At 39.8% G+C, this 18,227-nt stretch overlaps 2 protein-coding genes across 7 annotated transcripts in view; one reads left to right on the top strand and one right to left on the bottom strand.

Annotated features, from left to right (window-relative positions):
* The window catches only part of LOC139471511 (agrin-like), a 463,139-nt gene that overhangs the window by 305,407 nt on the left and 139,505 nt on the right, over positions 1 to 18,227 (bottom strand). The gene's annotated exons all lie outside the window — the stretch shown is intronic.
* Positions 1,021 to 1,686, top strand: LOC139471888 (uncharacterized; the record flags this gene model as incomplete). The annotated part of the gene is made up of 1 exon (XM_071254400.1): positions 1,021 to 1,686. A coding segment is annotated over exon 1 (666 nt), but the record flags the coding sequence as incomplete, so codon positions are not given.

Raw genomic sequence — 18,227 nt, 5'->3', positions numbered from 1 at the left:
ATTAACTAGCTCATATTTGAAATTAACACTTCAGCCTAGCATTCAAGTCTGTCCAGAGACAATTCTTCCCTTCATCCATTTTTAGTGAGTGAGTGAGTGAGTGAATATGGTTTTACGCCGCTTTTAGCAATATTCCAGCAATATCACGGCAGGGGACACCAGAAATGGGCTTCACACATTCTACCCATGTCGGGAATCGAACCCGGGTCTTCGGCGTGATGAGCGAACGCTTTAACCACTAGGCTACCCGACCGCCCCTCATTCATTTTTAGACTCTGCATCAGTTCGGGCAACTTAAGAGCAACAGCAGAAGCATGGACACAACCCACCAAAATTATGTTTTTTGTTTGCTGTAGAACACTTCCCACAGAATGTTTGAAGCAACATGAAAGCATCCCTGCAAATAATCAAGTCTGGACAAGACAAACTAGTGATTGATACTATGAGCAATTTCCTTTGCCATCTGGGTACGATGACACGCAATCAACTAAGTCACTAAGCCTGACCACAGATCCATTTAGTCACCTCGTACTACAAGCATAGTTTGCTGGGGACCTATCATAACCTGGATTGCTTACAAATCTCTTTGTAGAAAAAAAGATTAGGTATTATTGACAAAATATCAATAATATATGATTTAATACCCCACTCGGGGATCATTCTGTGAGTGAAGATCCAGCTACCTTTGGTTTGGAGTATATAAGAAATCTACAAGCATAGGGAAACATGTCACAGTGCCTCAATCTACACATAACATGTCTTACCCCCGGGGCAGGCTGAACTGTGGGTCAGGCATCACATTCACGTTCAGCATTAGCGGAGATTACACAACTAATGACAGACAGTGTGTCGTGACTGATTGTGTTTGAACAGGTTTCCCATGATGCACTGGGGTAATTCTACAAATATGTTCAGAGATTAATGGTTGTATCATGAAAAACAGAATTACTTGACAGCATTTTAGGAGTGGATGTGTCACAGTTTTACAATAAGTTCACCCCGAACTATGGATGTTAGACTATGATAGAGCAAGAAGGCATCCAGTGTTATCTCATCTATGACATCTTTACGCCGCCGCCCTCACTTTTATCCCACCCATCTTCCACATCCTCGCTCCCATCTTCCACATCCACACTCCCATCTTCCACATCCACACTCCCATCTTCCACATCCTCACTCCCATCTTCCACATCCACACTCCCATCTTCCACATCCTCACTCCCATCTTCCACATCCACACTCCCATCTTCCACATCCACACTCCCATCTTCCACATCCACACTCCCATCTTCCACATCCACACTCCCATCTTCCACATCCTCACTCCCATCTTCCACATCCACACTCCCATCTTCCACATCCTCACTCCCATCTTCCACATCCACACTCCCATCTTCCACATCCTCACTCCCATCTTCCACATCCACACTCCCATCTTCCACATCCTCACTCCCATCTTCCACATCCACACTCCCATCTTCCACATCCTCACTCCCATCTTCCACATCCCACCCATCTTCCACATCCACACTCCCATCTTCCACACCCTCACTCCCATCTTCCACATCCTCACTCCCATCTTCCACATCCTCACTCCCATCTTCCACATCCACACTCCCATCTTCCACATCCTCACTCCCATCTTCCACATCCCACCCATCTTCCACATCCACACTCCCATCTTCCACATCCTCACTCCCATCTTCCACATCCTCACTCCCATCTTCCACATCCACACCCCCATCTTCCACATCCTCACTCCCATCTTCCACATCTTCCACATCCACACCCCCATCTTCCACATCCACACTCCCATCTTCCACATCCACACTCCCATCTTCCACATCCCACCCATCTTCCACATCCACACTCCCATCTTCCACATCCTCACTCCCATCTTCCACATCCACACTCCCGTCTTCCACATCCACACTCCCATCTTCCACATCCTCACTCCCATCTTCCACATCCCACCCATCTTCCACATCCACACTCCCATCTTCCACATCCTCACTCCCATCTTCCACATCCACACTCCCATCTTCCACATCCTCACTCCCATCTTCCACATCCTCACTCCCATCTTCCACATCCACACCCCCATCTTCCACATCCACACTCCCATCTTCCACATCCTCACTCCCATCTTCCACATCCACACTCCCATCTTCCACATCCTCACTCCCATCTTCCACATCCACACTCCCATCTTCCACATCCACACTCCCGTCTTCCACATCCACACTCCCATCTTCCACATCCACACTCCCGTCTTCCACATCCTCACTCCCATCTTCCACATCCTCACTCCCATCTTCCACATCCACACTCCCATCTTCCACATCCACTCTCCCATCTTCCACATCCACACTCCCATCTTCCACATCCACGCTCCCAGGCTCACTGACTTGCTTGTAGCATGTCATCGATCCCAATTGCATGGATCGATGTTCACTCTATCAATCACTGGATTGATTATTTACAGACCGCCGTCATATAGCTGGACTTTTGCTAAGTGCGGCATTATACAACAAACCAACTAACCAACCTTTCCATAAAAAGACAATTCCTTTAGTCTTTAATAGGCATTTAGAAGTCGGGAGACCATGAATACATGACACTTTTTTGATGGATAGCAACTTCATTTTATTCTTTGTACAAAAATATTCTGGATGATGCTGTTGTACTAATGGTTCTCACGTATAGCCTCATCTCCTTGTTGATGTCGAATACATCTTAGAGGTGAGGTGAGGTGAAATGGGGTTTAATGTCGCGTCCAAGATTATTGCACTTATATAGCGACGTGCATGTACGTGTGTGTGTGGCTGCTTGTACTAGTCCGGACTGATGCCGATTTATAGTGCTAGCTCACTGAGATACCATGCCACAGTTTAACATGAATACCCCACTCAGACACAGTATACTGACTCCGAGCCGACCAGTCCTTGTTTTAGCCCCTTAATGCCGAGCGCCAGACAGGGTAACAACAAGTACCATCTTTTAACGTCTTTTGGTACGACGCGGCCGGGGATCGAATCCCGGACCTTCCGCTCTCCGGGCGTACGCTCTACCACTAGACCACGGAGGCGGTCGTAGGCATTTAGAAGTTGGGAGACCATGAATACATGACACTATTCTTTGTACCTGATTCATCTCACTTATAGCCAATAGACCAAAAATACAAAGAAGCTGCTATCCATAAAAAAGTGTTATGTATTCACAATTCATTTTGGTAGATTAGATAAGGCATTTCACAAATGAGAAATTAAATATTTAAAGGCCTTTTTATCTTCAACAGTGTTTTCTTATGATAGTAATAAAAAACTTTGGTGGTTGTGGCGGCAGGGTGTGGATTTTGTTGAAAATAGTTTTTCTTGAAAATTAATACTTAGAAATCCAGAAGAAACTACTTAGTCTGGATTTTTGGGCAGAATTCAGTGGTTCGCTTGCAGTACCCCATGCTGCCTGGCTATAGTGGTTGACAGAATGAAGATTGTAATATAAGATCTGGTTGAACAAGTGTCCTTCATGAAGAATGCATTACAAGATCTGTCTGAAACAGTGTCTTGTCATGATGGCTTGTTGTTTGTGAACCACAGCTGTGACAAGCCCCGACTTGAACATTTACTCACTCTTCTTCACCTTCCTATATTCTTTCTTCTTTCCATCTTCCCTTATTCCAAGCCCTTTAAACTCACTCAAATATCTGCCCTCATCTAATATTGAAGCCCAAACACATCTGGTCACACCACTGTTACTCAGGCTTGAAACAGCACTCACTCACTCACTCACTCACTCACTCACTCACTCACTCACTCACTCAGTCTTCTTCATCTTCTTATATTCTTTCTTCTTTCCATCTTCGCTCATTCAAAGACCCATACACCTCACTCTTATCTGTCCCCATCCTTCATTGAAGCCATAATCTATCTATCTGGTCACATGACTGTGACTCAGGCATAAAACAGCATTCACTCACTCACTCACTCTTCTTCATCTTCTTATATTCTTTCTTCTTTCCATCTTCACTCATTCAAAGACTGATACACCTCACTCATATCTGTCCCCATCTTTCATTGAAGTCATAATCTGTCTGGTCACATGACTGTGACTAAGGCTTAAAACAACATTCACTCACTCACTGATTTTCCTACACCTTCTTTTATCCTTTCTTCTTTCCATCATCCTTTATTCCAAACCCTTTAAACTCACTCAAATATCTGACCTCATCCATACTGAAGCCAACATACATCTGGTCACATCATGGTGACATGTCCTAAAACAGCATTCACACACTCTCCTTCTCTCACTGCTTCTTTTTCATTTCTTCTTTCCATCTTCCCCTAATTTAAAGACCCTTTGCCCATCACACAGACCCCTGCTCTCACCTTTAATAAAGCATGAAGGCATCTACACTCTCATCAAACCCAGATTTTATATTTACATACAAATTCAAACATTTACTTTTAAATCTTGCATTCACACATCTTGACAGTCATATCAAATCTTTTCATAAATATTGAGTGGGTAACTGAGTAATTATTGTTTTTACACCGCTTCAGCCATCTTGCAGCTTTTTGCAGCAATACAAATTTTGGGAGTACATCTCGCATAAGGGGCGGTTGTGTGGCCTAGTGGTTAAAGCGTTCGCCCATCACTTCGAAGACCCGGGTTTGATTACCGATATGGGTACAATGTGTGAAGCCAATTGCTGGTGTCCCCCACCATGACATTGCTGGGATATTGCTAAAAACGGTGTAAAACCAGACTCACTCACTCACATCTCGCATAACAAAGCAATCATATAAAACAAACATTCTACAGTTAGTTTCCAACAACCAACACTACCTCCCTTCTATCAATGCACGGACAACCAATAACACAAGCCTCTACTCAGACACCTTCAAACGTCTTTAAACAAAAATGTAAACGGCACAGTTTGCTATTGATCAACTTTAATAAACTTTTTTTTTTCAGAAAAAATAGATAAAGTGATATCAAGATGAATAAAATCAATTTTGTCTGTTGAAAAAGGCTGACATGGAAACAAATTATTCAGCAAGTGTAAATGAAGGATTGGGCAGGAATAGTTCGGACAAAACCATTTCCATACGGAAATGAAGATGCTGTCACAACAAAGGCCGAAATTGGAACACTTCGCTCCAAATTGATTTCAACAGCTGAGAAAATCTGAGGCAAATTAGGTCAATAATTGGTGCATTATCTGTTATTATTCTGCAATGATGAAACAGGATAAAAGGGTACCTTCCTGCTGAATATCTAACAACTTTCATAAGTGTCAGTGTAGGATACATTTAAGAAAGAGAATATTCTTAGAATACCTTTTCTGGGTGCATCATTTTAAGGGCCAGATATCTGACTGAATTAAAGCAATGAGCATCTTATCAGTTATTATTTAAAAAATATACAGTAAATTTTACTTTTTGTATTTTTTATATCAAAACTGATATTTATTGAGCGGTTGGGGAAATGAAAATAATGTTATAACTTTATTCTATTTCATATCTGTGGCTTTTGAACCTGTTCAGTTTAAGTTCAAGCGGCGTAAAATCATACTCACTCACCATTACATGAGTAATTATTTTAGGCATGCGTGACCCAGTTTTCTACATCAAGATCATTCCGGAAAGTATGATCATGGCTTCAAATCCGAGATTCGCCCTGATTATGATTCTGGGTTGGTCAGCACCATACTTACACATGTGGGTTTAAAAAAAGTGCCGGCATCACTCTTGGTTTTCTTCCCTATTGTGATATGACGTAAATGCAGCTCAAATTGCCATAAAAACAAACTTAGACCCTCCCTTCAGTGAGAGTAATCACTTGAATCTGTATATTCCATATTAGAATCAACGAGCCAAATCATTCAAATTTGTTGATTCCGGAAGTAGAATCATTGAGCCCAAAAGTGGTTTGTTGATTTTTTGAATCAGCAGACTCAAATGATTTCACCATTACATATTCAAATTTATGAAAAATAACGCTGTGAAAATATATTCCTAGCTTTAATATTGTAGAGCTGTTGCAGACAGACAACTCAGAACTATAATCGTCACATTGACACAGTACTGAATCATTGGATTGTGCATGTGCACAGCTGTGTAATTCAGTCGGCAAGCCAGTATTCCCTGAGAGTGATGACGATACACAGTAAACATACTCATGTCGCCATAATCCTTCAGACATTGACACATAAAACAACGGGGGAATGTCAGCTCCCCGCTGGATGTTTGGTTTGAGAAGGATGCAGATTCATAATTCAATGGATATGAATAGAAATGTCACTCTTCAGGAATGGTCTTTCCCAGATGATGGTCAGGAAGCACCGAGAGCAGTCTTCATGAAAATATTAATCCACACAGGGATTCAAACCCAGGAAGAGCTAACACCTGAACCACTGGGTTACCAATGCAAATTTAAGGGCGAAACAAGTGAATGGGGACTGCTGTGTAATACAGAGTCAGTAATATTTCAGAGTGAGTAAGTGAATGAGTGAGTATGGTTTTACACCGCTTTTAGCAATATTCCAGCAATATCACGGCGGGGGACACCAGAAATGGGCTTCACACATTGTACCCATGTCGGGAATTGAACCCAGGTCTTCGGCGTGACAAGTGAACGCTTTAACCACTAGGCTATCCGACCGCCCTTAATATTTCAGATAAACAGAGGTTATCGTGCAAGTGTTTTTTGAGATGGTAACGATTTGTTTTTTATTGGTTCTATAATGCTGCACTCAGCAATATTCCAGCTATATAACAGATGTCTATAAATAATCGAGTCTGGACCAGACAATCCAGTGATTGACATCATGAAAATCAATCCAAGCAATTGGGATACGATGACATGCATCAATTAAGTCAGCAAACCTGACCACCTGATACTGTTAGTTACCTCTTACAACAAGCATAGTCACCTTTGCGGCAAGTATGGGTTGCTGAATCTCAATTCTAACCCGGATCTTCACTGGGTGGATGGTAAAAATCCATAATTAGGATTGTATTGTATCCATTGTATTCACTGGTCCTTGGTGAGCTAAATACACAGTGCTTAAACTCAACACAGGATATGTATCATCCCAAAGAACATGATGGTGATCACCTCATTGTCATATTATGTCTTTAGGAAAAAATTCTATTATCGAAAATAGGATTCTCTCATAAGCAGGACCTGAACAGGGTATACCTGGAATATGCAAATTAGTTTGTATCGGGCCAGTGACTAGTCAGTCACAACAGGCAATGTACTTCCAACAGAGACTTATCTGTGAGACACTGATTTTCGGTATCTGTCCCATCGATCTGAACCGAGTTGCCTTCTCAATTGAACTGTGTGCTGTTATCCCATTAATTTGTCCAGCTTCCTGATGGTCAATTTTGACCTGATCGACTATTGCCGAGGGTGATGCCATGTTTGCTTGAAAACACTGAAAGTACTACCTGCTTTATTTTTATACATATGTTTGTAAATGACCCAAACAGATACTATTTTAATCAGTTGGCTTTTTTTGCTGAGAAACCTACCCATCATATAATTTGTTTGCTGTTTAATGTTGCTCTCAGCAATATTCCAGCTTTATGACGGCGGTCTGTAAATAATCAAGTCTGGATCAGACAATCCAGCGATTGACATCATGAGCATCGATCTACGCAGTTGAGATATGATGACATGCATCAACCAAGTCAGCGAGCCTGACCACCCCTTCCTGTTAGTCGCCTCTTATGACAAGCATGGGTTGGTGCAGACGTATTCAAACCCGAATCTTCACGGGTACCCATTATAAGATAAATCATTTTTATAATAAGAGCCAGGGACGGGCACCAAGTGGTTGATAGCATGAGCAACAATCAATGCTAAATGCTCAATATTTCAGATACCGTATTTGAAGTAATAAGCGCTCAGAGCACTCTCAAAATTAGAAATAAGGGGCTCATATTAGAATATCATTTTGGTGAAAAAAAAACAGAATTGAAAGAATAAAATAGTGTTTATGCTGACAGCCTGAAATGTTTATATACGACAGATATATTTTTCCAGAATATAATTGCCCATAATTAAGGGTGCATATAACACATGAGTGCATATTATACGCGAATAAATAAGTTTTGTGCACATTGATCAATCGGAAGGGGTGCTAATTGAGATTGTTCACGAGCCAAAATATTAGCAAATATCACCGTGGGCGCTTATTAGAGCTTGGCGCTTATTAGAGCTTGGCGCTTATTACGTCAAATATGGTAGAACAGATAGCCACTTGTCATGACTAACTATCTCATACAGAAATATATTGAGGACCAACAGGCGCTTGACCTATTGTGACCCTGAATCCCCTTGGGGTCTCAAAGAGTAGCATCCATCAGTCCAGGTGTGCAATATTCCATCCCATCTCTTACATGCCATAAACAGATTCCAAATCACACAACCATCAATTACAATTAGGATCTCGGAGAGAGGGCAAAAGGTCAACAAATACGCTCACACACAAATTACAAGCAATATGTATCACAAGTTCAAGCTTAAAACCTGATTAACTGACTCCATAAACTCAAATATATATGTCACTTGTACCCATGGAATATTTATTTACATATATTAATAATAACACGAAATTTGATATATTGGAAAAGATGATATTCCTTAGATAAAAATGCACCAGAATTTTAAGCTATTGGGTCAAAACATTCATTTTCTCATCTGGTAGACTTGATGTATGCATTGAATTTTGCTGATAGATATTGATGGTAAAACCTGTTCACATGACTGAACTTAACAATTTGTGATACCAGATTTCGATCAATTGCAGTGAGTGATATAGGATTTATGTCACTTGGATAGTATTTCACTCAGGTCATTTGGTGTTAGGTAAATGTGGTAGGAAAGCCAGAGCCAGAAGTATTACAAGTCACAGCAGATCCTGCCACAATGAAGGGAAATAACTTTGCACAGAAAATGACAGCACCTCTGATCAAATGGCTTCTCTTTCCTTCTGATAAAGTAGAGAAGTATTAGAAAATGGCAACTACCCATCAGTTACTCAAGATGCACATAATGCCATTGAGCATATACAAAAAGTTGGATACAATATAACATTATTTAAAGTTAACAGAATGCTAATATGGTATTCCTACTAGGTACTTGCTAAAATATGAAAATTTGGCAAACAAATTTTAACTCAATTTTTCTGTTCTCTCACATAATTAAAACACTGAAAAAGAAACCTGTCTAAAAATTAAAAAATTCTATCTCTTTACCTGGGGTTTAGCTTTCCTTAATCTATCAGTACTTTCCATTCCATATTTTGACTTGATGCCAGTACGAGAGTATGGTTTTAAAACAATTTTTTAGCAATATCACTGTGGGGGACACCAGAAATGGGCTTCACACATTGTACCCATGTCGGGAATTGAACCTGGACCTTCAGCATGACAAGCGAACGCTTTAACCACTAGGCTACCCCACAGCCCCGCGTGAGTGAGTGAATGAGTGAATTTGATGTTTCACACAACACTCAGTAATATTCCAGCTATATGATGGCAGCGTGTAAATAGTTGAGTCTGTATCAGAGAATTTGAGTGAATCGAGTCATTGCTACTTTTAGCAACGGTCATGAGTGAGTAAGTCATTAGTCAGCTCATATGAGGTGAGGTGAGGTGAGGTGAGGTGAGGTGAAATGGGGTTTAACGTTGCGTCCAAGATTATTGCACTTATATAGCGACGTGCATGCATGTGTGTGTGTGGCTGCTTGTACTAGTCCGGACTAATGCCGATTTTATGGTGCTAGCTCACTGAGATACCATGTCGCAGTTTAACATGAATATCCACTCAAACACGGTATACCGACTCTGAGCCAACCAGTCCTTGTTCAGACCCATATAGCTGAGCGCCAGACAAGCTAACAATAAGTGCTTTTTTTTTAACATCTTCTGGTATAATGGAACTGGAGATCGAACCCCGGACCTTCCACTCTCCGGGCGCATGGTCTACCACTAGACCACGAAGGCAGTCAGCTATTCTGACCTATTCTGATCGAATATCCCCACACTGGACGCCACTTTTAACAGAACAACATATTATATTTTGCTGTTGACATCCAGTTCAATGTTTTGCATCCTATTTGTCAAAACAAAAAATACATTGTCCCTGGCTTTATTCAAAATGAACAAGCAACAGTGACTGTAGTTTTTTAAAAACTAAATCAGTCTGTTTCCATAGTGAATAAACCAATTCACAAACACTTGATGTATTTTGCTGAAAAACAAAACATCTTTACACAAAACTCAAGAAACCTTTGCATTTGTGAGAGTTCAAGAAATTGAGCCTTCTTCAATGAAAAATGGCAGAAGCTCATTTGATAGAGAAAATGACCTTGGTGTTTTCAACCCAAGGCAATAGCTTCTTCCAAGCTGTAGGTTGACACCAGACACTCACAGGAATAGTGCACCTTTACCATTATGTGCAATGTTATTATATGTTGTTGTCAAGATCCAGGTTAGAATTGGTCTTCAGCAACCCATACTTGTCGAAATTTACAACTAATGGGACATGGTTGGCAGACTTGCTGACTTGATTGATGTCATCGTATCCATAATACATCGATTGATTCTCATGATGTCAATCACTGGATTGTCTGGTATAGTGCACCTTTACCATTATGTGCAATGTTATTATATGTTGTTGTCAAGATCCAGGTGAGAATTGGTCTTCAGCAACCCATACTTGTCGAAATTTACAACTAACGGGACTTGGTTGGCAGACTTGCTGACTTGATTGATGTCATTGTATCCCTAATACATCGATTGATTCTCATGATGTCAATCAGTGGATTGTCTGGTCTGCCATCATACAGCTGGAACATTGCTGAGTGCAGTGTTAAACAAAAAACAAACAATATTCCAGCTGTATCATGTAGCCTGTAAGAGACAGAGTCTGGGCCAGGAAAACTAGTGGCTGGAAGCATGAGCAACAATCCAAGTCATCAGGGAAGAAGGTCAAGACAACCCTGTTACCACTCCATCCTTATTCACCTGCCTTATGGATCTCACCTGGCCTGTATTCAGAGTGATTCACTTTTCTAAGATTTCTAAAAAAATTAGCTTTCGGCAAACTTTATACCATGCCAAATTCACACTTTTCTGAAGCAGCCTATAGGGAAATCACTCACCATTTAACAATTTGGCATTAAAGCATTAAAAACCCCTAATGAATATGTTTGTGTGATAATGTATTTTAAAGGTCAATCAATCTTCATCCAAGTACTTAAGAGGCCCCAGGCCTATAGTACATGTGACAGAGATGTTGCACACAATTTGAACTATTATTTACAGATTTGGTTCTATATAACAGTGCGTGGAATATGTACATGGCTAAGTTTTGCATAATTAATTTATCTGGACTCTTTAACAATTGTCGGAATTTCACAATATTTGGATTGTTAAAGTAGTTTTCAGGAATATATTTTCTCTTACAGTGGAGTTCAATGGACATACAAGTAAAAAGTGATATTCATCCTCTACATCTTGCCTATTACACATTTTACATAACCTTTCTGACCTTGGAGTTTATGTGTATCTTCCGCTCTCGATGCATAAATCATGGGATGAACATCAAAATCTTGCCAATGAATTGCGGTATTTCTTTATATTTATATAAAACAGATACTGTTCAATGTATATATGAGTTTTCAACATTCTATAATATAAAAATCTTTAGATAATGTCGATGAAAATGACCACGATTGCAGATAGGATAGTAGAAACGAATTGGTAAACACACTTTCAGATTGTACAAATTGATCATACCGAACACTTCCCAAACCACTTTTGAATTACAATTTTTTCACATAAGTTACCCAATAAGTCTTTCCATTCATATCATATAACATCATCATATTGTAAAATTAGGGTATCTCGATGAATTCATTTTAAGGAGTTTCAGCCAGTACTTTTTACTTTCAGCTGTGAAAATATGAATGGAGGAAATCTACCACATTCTCCATAAAGGTGTTGGGTTTTACACCGAGAAATCTTTTACATGCAAATAATGTATTTGCAAATGGATAGAAATTGCTCATTTAAGTTTTTAGCGAGCAATGGCTATGTCCTACGATGTCATGATACCAAGTTACAATGCAGTGTTGTCATAGTTTAAGAAAAATGTGTCACTGTTTTCATTCTCTTTTGCCATAAGCAATATGTGACTTGTCATAAAATGGTAATTAATTCACTTTTTGTTTGATACATTATGCAAAACACTTGACAATTTGACGTTTAGTCTATGACTCTTGTCTGCAGTGCATCATTGCAATAGTTTCATTTGCTCATGTCATGAAATGACTCCCAAAAGACGACAGTCCGCGTTGCCCATTGAACACATACCCGCCCATACAAATCTTACCCGCCCACATCCATAAGATCTGGGAGAGTGAGAACCTGGCAGTTCAACCCTGCGATTCCAAACAACATGACAATTTACAGTGTCCTCTGGATGATAACATTTACAGGCAGTCAAGGCAAGGTCAAATGGACATGCTGTCGTAGCAAATTTTATTCAAGTCATTCAAACAACTTATTGTCAAATAAGTCATATTTATAGATCAGTCTGTCAGTTAAAACCCAAATTACACTGAGATAACAAATTGTACACGGAGCATTAATGACACACTGAGACTAATAATATTAAAGGTTGTTGGATATCTCTCTTTAAAGGGGCTCTTAGCACGGGCTAATGATAATTTAGAACCGAATGCTTAAGTGCCCTTTTTTAGCAAGGCTAATTGGCAGTTGCAGAAAATTTGATTCCCTGCAAGTCCATTTGTTCCATTTTGTGTTCCAGTTTGTGATGTACGTATCAATCTCTCAGATAATGGAATCTGGCGCAGTATAAATGGACTTATTATTATTATTATTAATATTCTTATGATGATGATGATTATTATTATTATTGTTATAATAATAATAATAATAATAATAATAATAATAATAATAATAATCCCAACTGCACAGAAACAAGGTCTCAGATTTCTAAAGGCATACATTACATGTCTGGACCAACACTGACAAGTGGCGTCAGGCCATCAACCAGAGTCCCTCCTTAACAAGTATCAGTCGGCGATTCTTTAAGCACAATAGTTCCCAAGGAGAATAAGCATCAATGTTTCATTCCAACCACTCATATTAAGCATCATAACATGATAGATCTCCCAGCAATCAAAACAACAACAATATGGTGACCTCCCTTCAGACTTATGGTTCCGTGGAGAATTTTCATGTCGACTGAAGGAACATTCAAATACAGGCAACAATCTTTTTCTTTATTCATTACACACTGTAGGCCATCGGCCCATTGAACATGGAGATAGTCAGGTCCACAATGGACACTAAAGAGCCTCTAATATTCATGGAATGGAATATAAATAACGAAAGATTTGTCATGGTTTCAGCAATGGCATGATGACAACAGTATGTTAAACTTATTTAATGTAGGATGGACATTTTATTTTCCTGGGATGTATTTATGTCTAAGATTAGTTTATGTTTGAAAAATTAACAGGGTTAGAATGGGTCTTCAGCAACCCATGCTTGCTGTAGTAAAAGGTGACAAATGGGATCGGGTGGTCTTCGACAGGGAGCAGCACAGAGATGATAATGATAATGATGATGATGAATAATAATAATAATAATAATAATAATAATAATAATAATAATAACAATAATAATAATACTACAGGTTATTACTGTTTACAAACTTAAAAAGTTGCAAGGGTGATTTTGGATGATGAACAGAATCTCATCTCATCTCATGTCATCTGCATCCCTCTAGTAAGCCCATGGTGCCAATGTACAAAGCGATCTTAGCGCTAAGGTTATCGTACCTCCATGCCCTACCTCCCCTACAGTCGTAGTGCTATGGTTGTTTTGTACAAAGGCACCCTGGTGCTTTAATTCTGTCAACCTGTATTGATATATTTGGTATCAAAAGACACTCGGTACAGATTCTCTAGAGATCTCACAGCAATGCCAAAAATAACTATGGAAAGTCCCTTTAGGTCTATGGTATGTTGGAGAACATTCATGTTGAATGAAGGAGGATTCAAGTACCAGCTTCAAAAGTCAGATCAATGTCATGTCCTTTACGGAATTGAATGAGGCTTTATGCGATATCATAAATCTCCTGCATACCATCCCATTATTTCCACCCTACTTCACCCTGGTAGTAACACTGTCGTGATGGATTCCATGTCAAGTATTTTCAGCATGTGGAGTTCTTCTACATCTACAACTACCTCAGGGAAATTTCAGTCTTACATGAAATACATGAGAAGTTGGGGTAGCTAAGCAACCATGGGAAAGAAGGCCCTGGTGGGTTTACTGACTGGTGGAGAATGAATCAAAAACACAAAGTGTTATACGGTCTAATGTTTGCCATAAAAGTGTGAGGTAAAATGACAATAAAATGATGCTTAGTGTGAAATGATAATTTACCCGAAGTTGTAAAAGTTGAAAAACAACGAGCAATTGAAATTCTGGGTTCCACTTCGTTTTTTCCGCTGCATTGCTATTTAGAACTTTGAGATGGTTATGTGTCCCCTGACGGCATGGTTCAGTGCTCATGTTTTTATCCACTGGTTCGTCATCCGCTGACTAGAATATTTCTGACTACTGTGTTCAACTACATTCACTAACCGACTTTAGACCTGAATGAATCTTCCTGCCAAAAAACACATTTCTCAAGAAGTTTTCTACAGTCTAGCATCATAACAACAGAAATACAAATGGTTAGAATGATAGAGTGAGCGAATGAGTTAAAAAAGAATTGCTTGAAAGATGTTTGAATTTTGAAACTGTCAAGAAAAGTGAGTGAGTGAGTGAATGACTAAGTGAGTGAGTGAGTGAGTGAATGACTAAGTGAGTGTGTGAGTGGGTGGGTAAGTGAGTGAGTGAGTGAGTGAGTGAGTGAGTGAGTGAGTGGGTGGGTGAGTTTCTCTGCCACTTTGGACAGTAACCATATTGTGTCAGCTTAATGTTGGGGATAAGCTAAGACAGATGTAGGTCATATACCACCATTATGAACCCGACAAGGATAAGTATTTACTGACAAACTATGAATCACGATTGAGAAGAATCTACGACTTCAACCACAATCACACAATTCTGGCACGCAACACTCCACAGTAAATCGCGTCACCTTACATGACTTGACCATCAATACCCCACAAAGGATTAGCTTCTTCTGACAGTACAATCTACATAAGCTCTTTCTGGAATGGAGACAGAAACGGCACAGTAATATCAGAAAAAACAGCCCGAAAGGAGCAGATGCTTCTCAAGGTGTTGGACACTTCTTTTATAGAATATATGAATGGAAATACCAGTATTACAAACTGTTTCTGGTTCCGAAACATAAAACCTTGTCCCTTGAGGTTCTACTACACCAAATCAGAACCAGTTGGGACAGTGCGGTTTTCGTAGCGAGCCTTTAGTGCAGATCGAGAGATATCTGCAGGCTGTGATTGGAGGATATTCTGTAAGATTTTTATGTCTTTTAAATGTACATCCGTCCAGTTATTTAAACTGACCATGTTTTTCTATATTTATTACTGTCTTTTTCAACATGATGACTTAAAATATGCTGAATGTGCCCACAGCTATTTTCAAGTAGGTGACATTTGGTGCGAAACTAGGGGTGGTGTGTTCAGCTTCCTGTACTCGGAAAAGGAGCTGGCTAAGCTGGTCATTTTTTATGTTTTTATTGCTGCTCTAAGGCCAAACTGTGCACACACGTACAGGTAATAGCTGTTGAATGCTTAGTTATCTTAAAAAAAAATATAACATCACTATTGACGTCTATGGGAAAACATTTGGTTGTTGATGTTATATAAGTGCCCAGCAGATCTTACAGCTAGTTCTGTGTTATCAACCTTAGAAATCTCTGTGTGGGTATGATGAGGTGATACAGCCAGTCTCATCCAATATGTCTTCAAGTTTCACAGGAGATCATCAATGTTCCAACCCCTGCTTGCTGTAAGAGACAACTAAAATAAGTGAGTGAGCTTGGTTTAAGACCCTTTTTAACAGTATTTCATTTTCTCCAATCAGCTGTGATACAGGTCTTAGATGCTACCTAAGACAACTGGCTGACAGCCTCTTCAACAGAAACTTAGATCAGGTAAAGTCATCTATTCCAAAATTCCACCTTTTAAGACATTCATGTGCTGGAATCCCCACACGGTCCGAACCTAGAGTCAGTGAAGTCCTTTCCTCAACACACACAGCAGTTTGACTTTCACTAGGAACAATGACAGGTGTGACGGTTCCAGACTGTACACCACCCTGCCCTTGTTGCGATGTATCAATTATGCCTAATTACTCTCTAAGCCAGACACCAAGACAAAGCTAATTGAGAAGATGTCTCTCGATAGTTGTCTCGAGACGTAATCGTCTGCACACACCAAATATCACATATGTCTGGAGAGTCCATCAAGGGAGATAAGCGAGGTATTAACACAGGAGATTGGAGAGGTATACACCAGATTGAGAAGTGTTTATGCAAGGGGGACCTTGGTTAGCTCACTCTGGAAAACGACAGGGTTAAATAGCCTAATTTCCTGCATTAACTCCAACGAGAGGAGGCTCACTACATCACGATGCATATCTTTAATTGTCTTCTTGTGAACCTGTCAGACATTCCCAAAAGCAACAGACGTATCAAAAACCAGAGCAAAGTACCAGTGGAGGTCATGAAGCTCACCTTCTCATGAACATTTAACATTCTATGTCTTTTCCGTGTTGTTGTTTTTTTTCATACAGATTTTAACAGTAAAATATTTGTTGGTGGGTTGAATAAAATATAATGCATTGTACAGGATTTTGTAAATTATCTTTAAGTTTTATTTGGATCTGTAATGTGAAAAAGAACACAAAAGAAATAATTATTTATCATTGAAAGAGTTTTGTTTTTGTCATATGCACTGGATTATTCTTATTGTCAAAACAATCTTTACCATCAGTGGTATAAAAAACTTTGTCATTCTTCTTTTTTATATTTTCAGAATTTTCAATTTTTTATGTCGGCGGATTCGTAAACAAAGCAACAAAAGTTGTTGTTGTTGTTGTTGTTATTATTATTATTGTTATTATTAAGTGGCATCGGAGGAGAAAGATGGTGTGAAGCAAGCTAGAAACATTTTCAGTTACAAGTCGGGCGCTCACTAAAAATACAAACATCTGATCTAGCATATAATACAAACATATAATCTGGGATATGTTAGCCCCCAATTAGTCATTTAGTTGTTGTGTTGAAAACATGTCAGCAAATTAGCTAGTTATGTCATTTTGATCAACATGATTTTCATGGTATGCTTCCAAAAGTGGACGGACTACCCTGCACCCAAACACTCTGCCCATGCATGAAAGCCCTAGTTACGACATTAATGGTTACACAATGGAGTATTAGCACCACACCTCTCCTCGCTGTTCCTCCACAGAGGTACCTGCATCTGTGTGGCTTACCCATGCATTCACCTGAGAAGATGTGACGTAATTATAACACTGTTCGAAGGTTCATTAAATCCAAAGCAGCCGAAAACTGACTCTCTTAGACCATTGAAAATTGCTGATCTTCTCAACCGTTTCAACTTGTCTTGTAAATATGCAGGCCTGACATTTGGCTGCGAATCCATGTGAAACAAGACAGTGCACAGAGTTTCTGGTAACCTTTGTGAGGTATGCAATGTGGGTGGCAGACTCTCGCAGGTGGGCAGCAGTGCATGTCACACACATTGTCAGGAAGGTCTTGTTCATACATGAAGGGGGAAGAGCCTGATGCCATGAGGATAAGATGAATAGATGGATGGGCAGACGAATAGCAGGCATGTTTGTCATGGGATAAGGATGGATGGATGATGGATGGATGGATGGATGGGCAGACCGATAGCAGGCATGTTTGTCATGGGATAAGGATGGATGGATGGATGGATGATGGATGGATGGATGGATGGATGGATGGATGGATGGATGATGGATGGGCAGACGGATAGCAGGCATGTTTGTCATGGGGATAAGATGAATAGATGGATCATGGATGGGCAGACGGATAGCAGCCATGTTTGTCATGGGGATAAGATGAATAGATGGATCATGGATGGGCAGATGGATAGCAGGCATGTTTGTCATGGGGATAAGATGAATAGATGGATCATGGATGGGCAG

The sequence above is a fragment of the Haliotis cracherodii genome, unplaced genomic scaffold, assembly GCF_022045235.1.
Source record: "Haliotis cracherodii isolate W230 unplaced genomic scaffold, xgHalCrac1.p SCAF_23, whole genome shotgun sequence".
Classification (NCBI taxonomy): domain Eukaryota; kingdom Metazoa; phylum Mollusca; class Gastropoda; order Lepetellida; family Haliotidae; genus Haliotis; species Haliotis cracherodii.
This window is presented reverse-complemented; position numbering and strand designations above follow the sequence as displayed.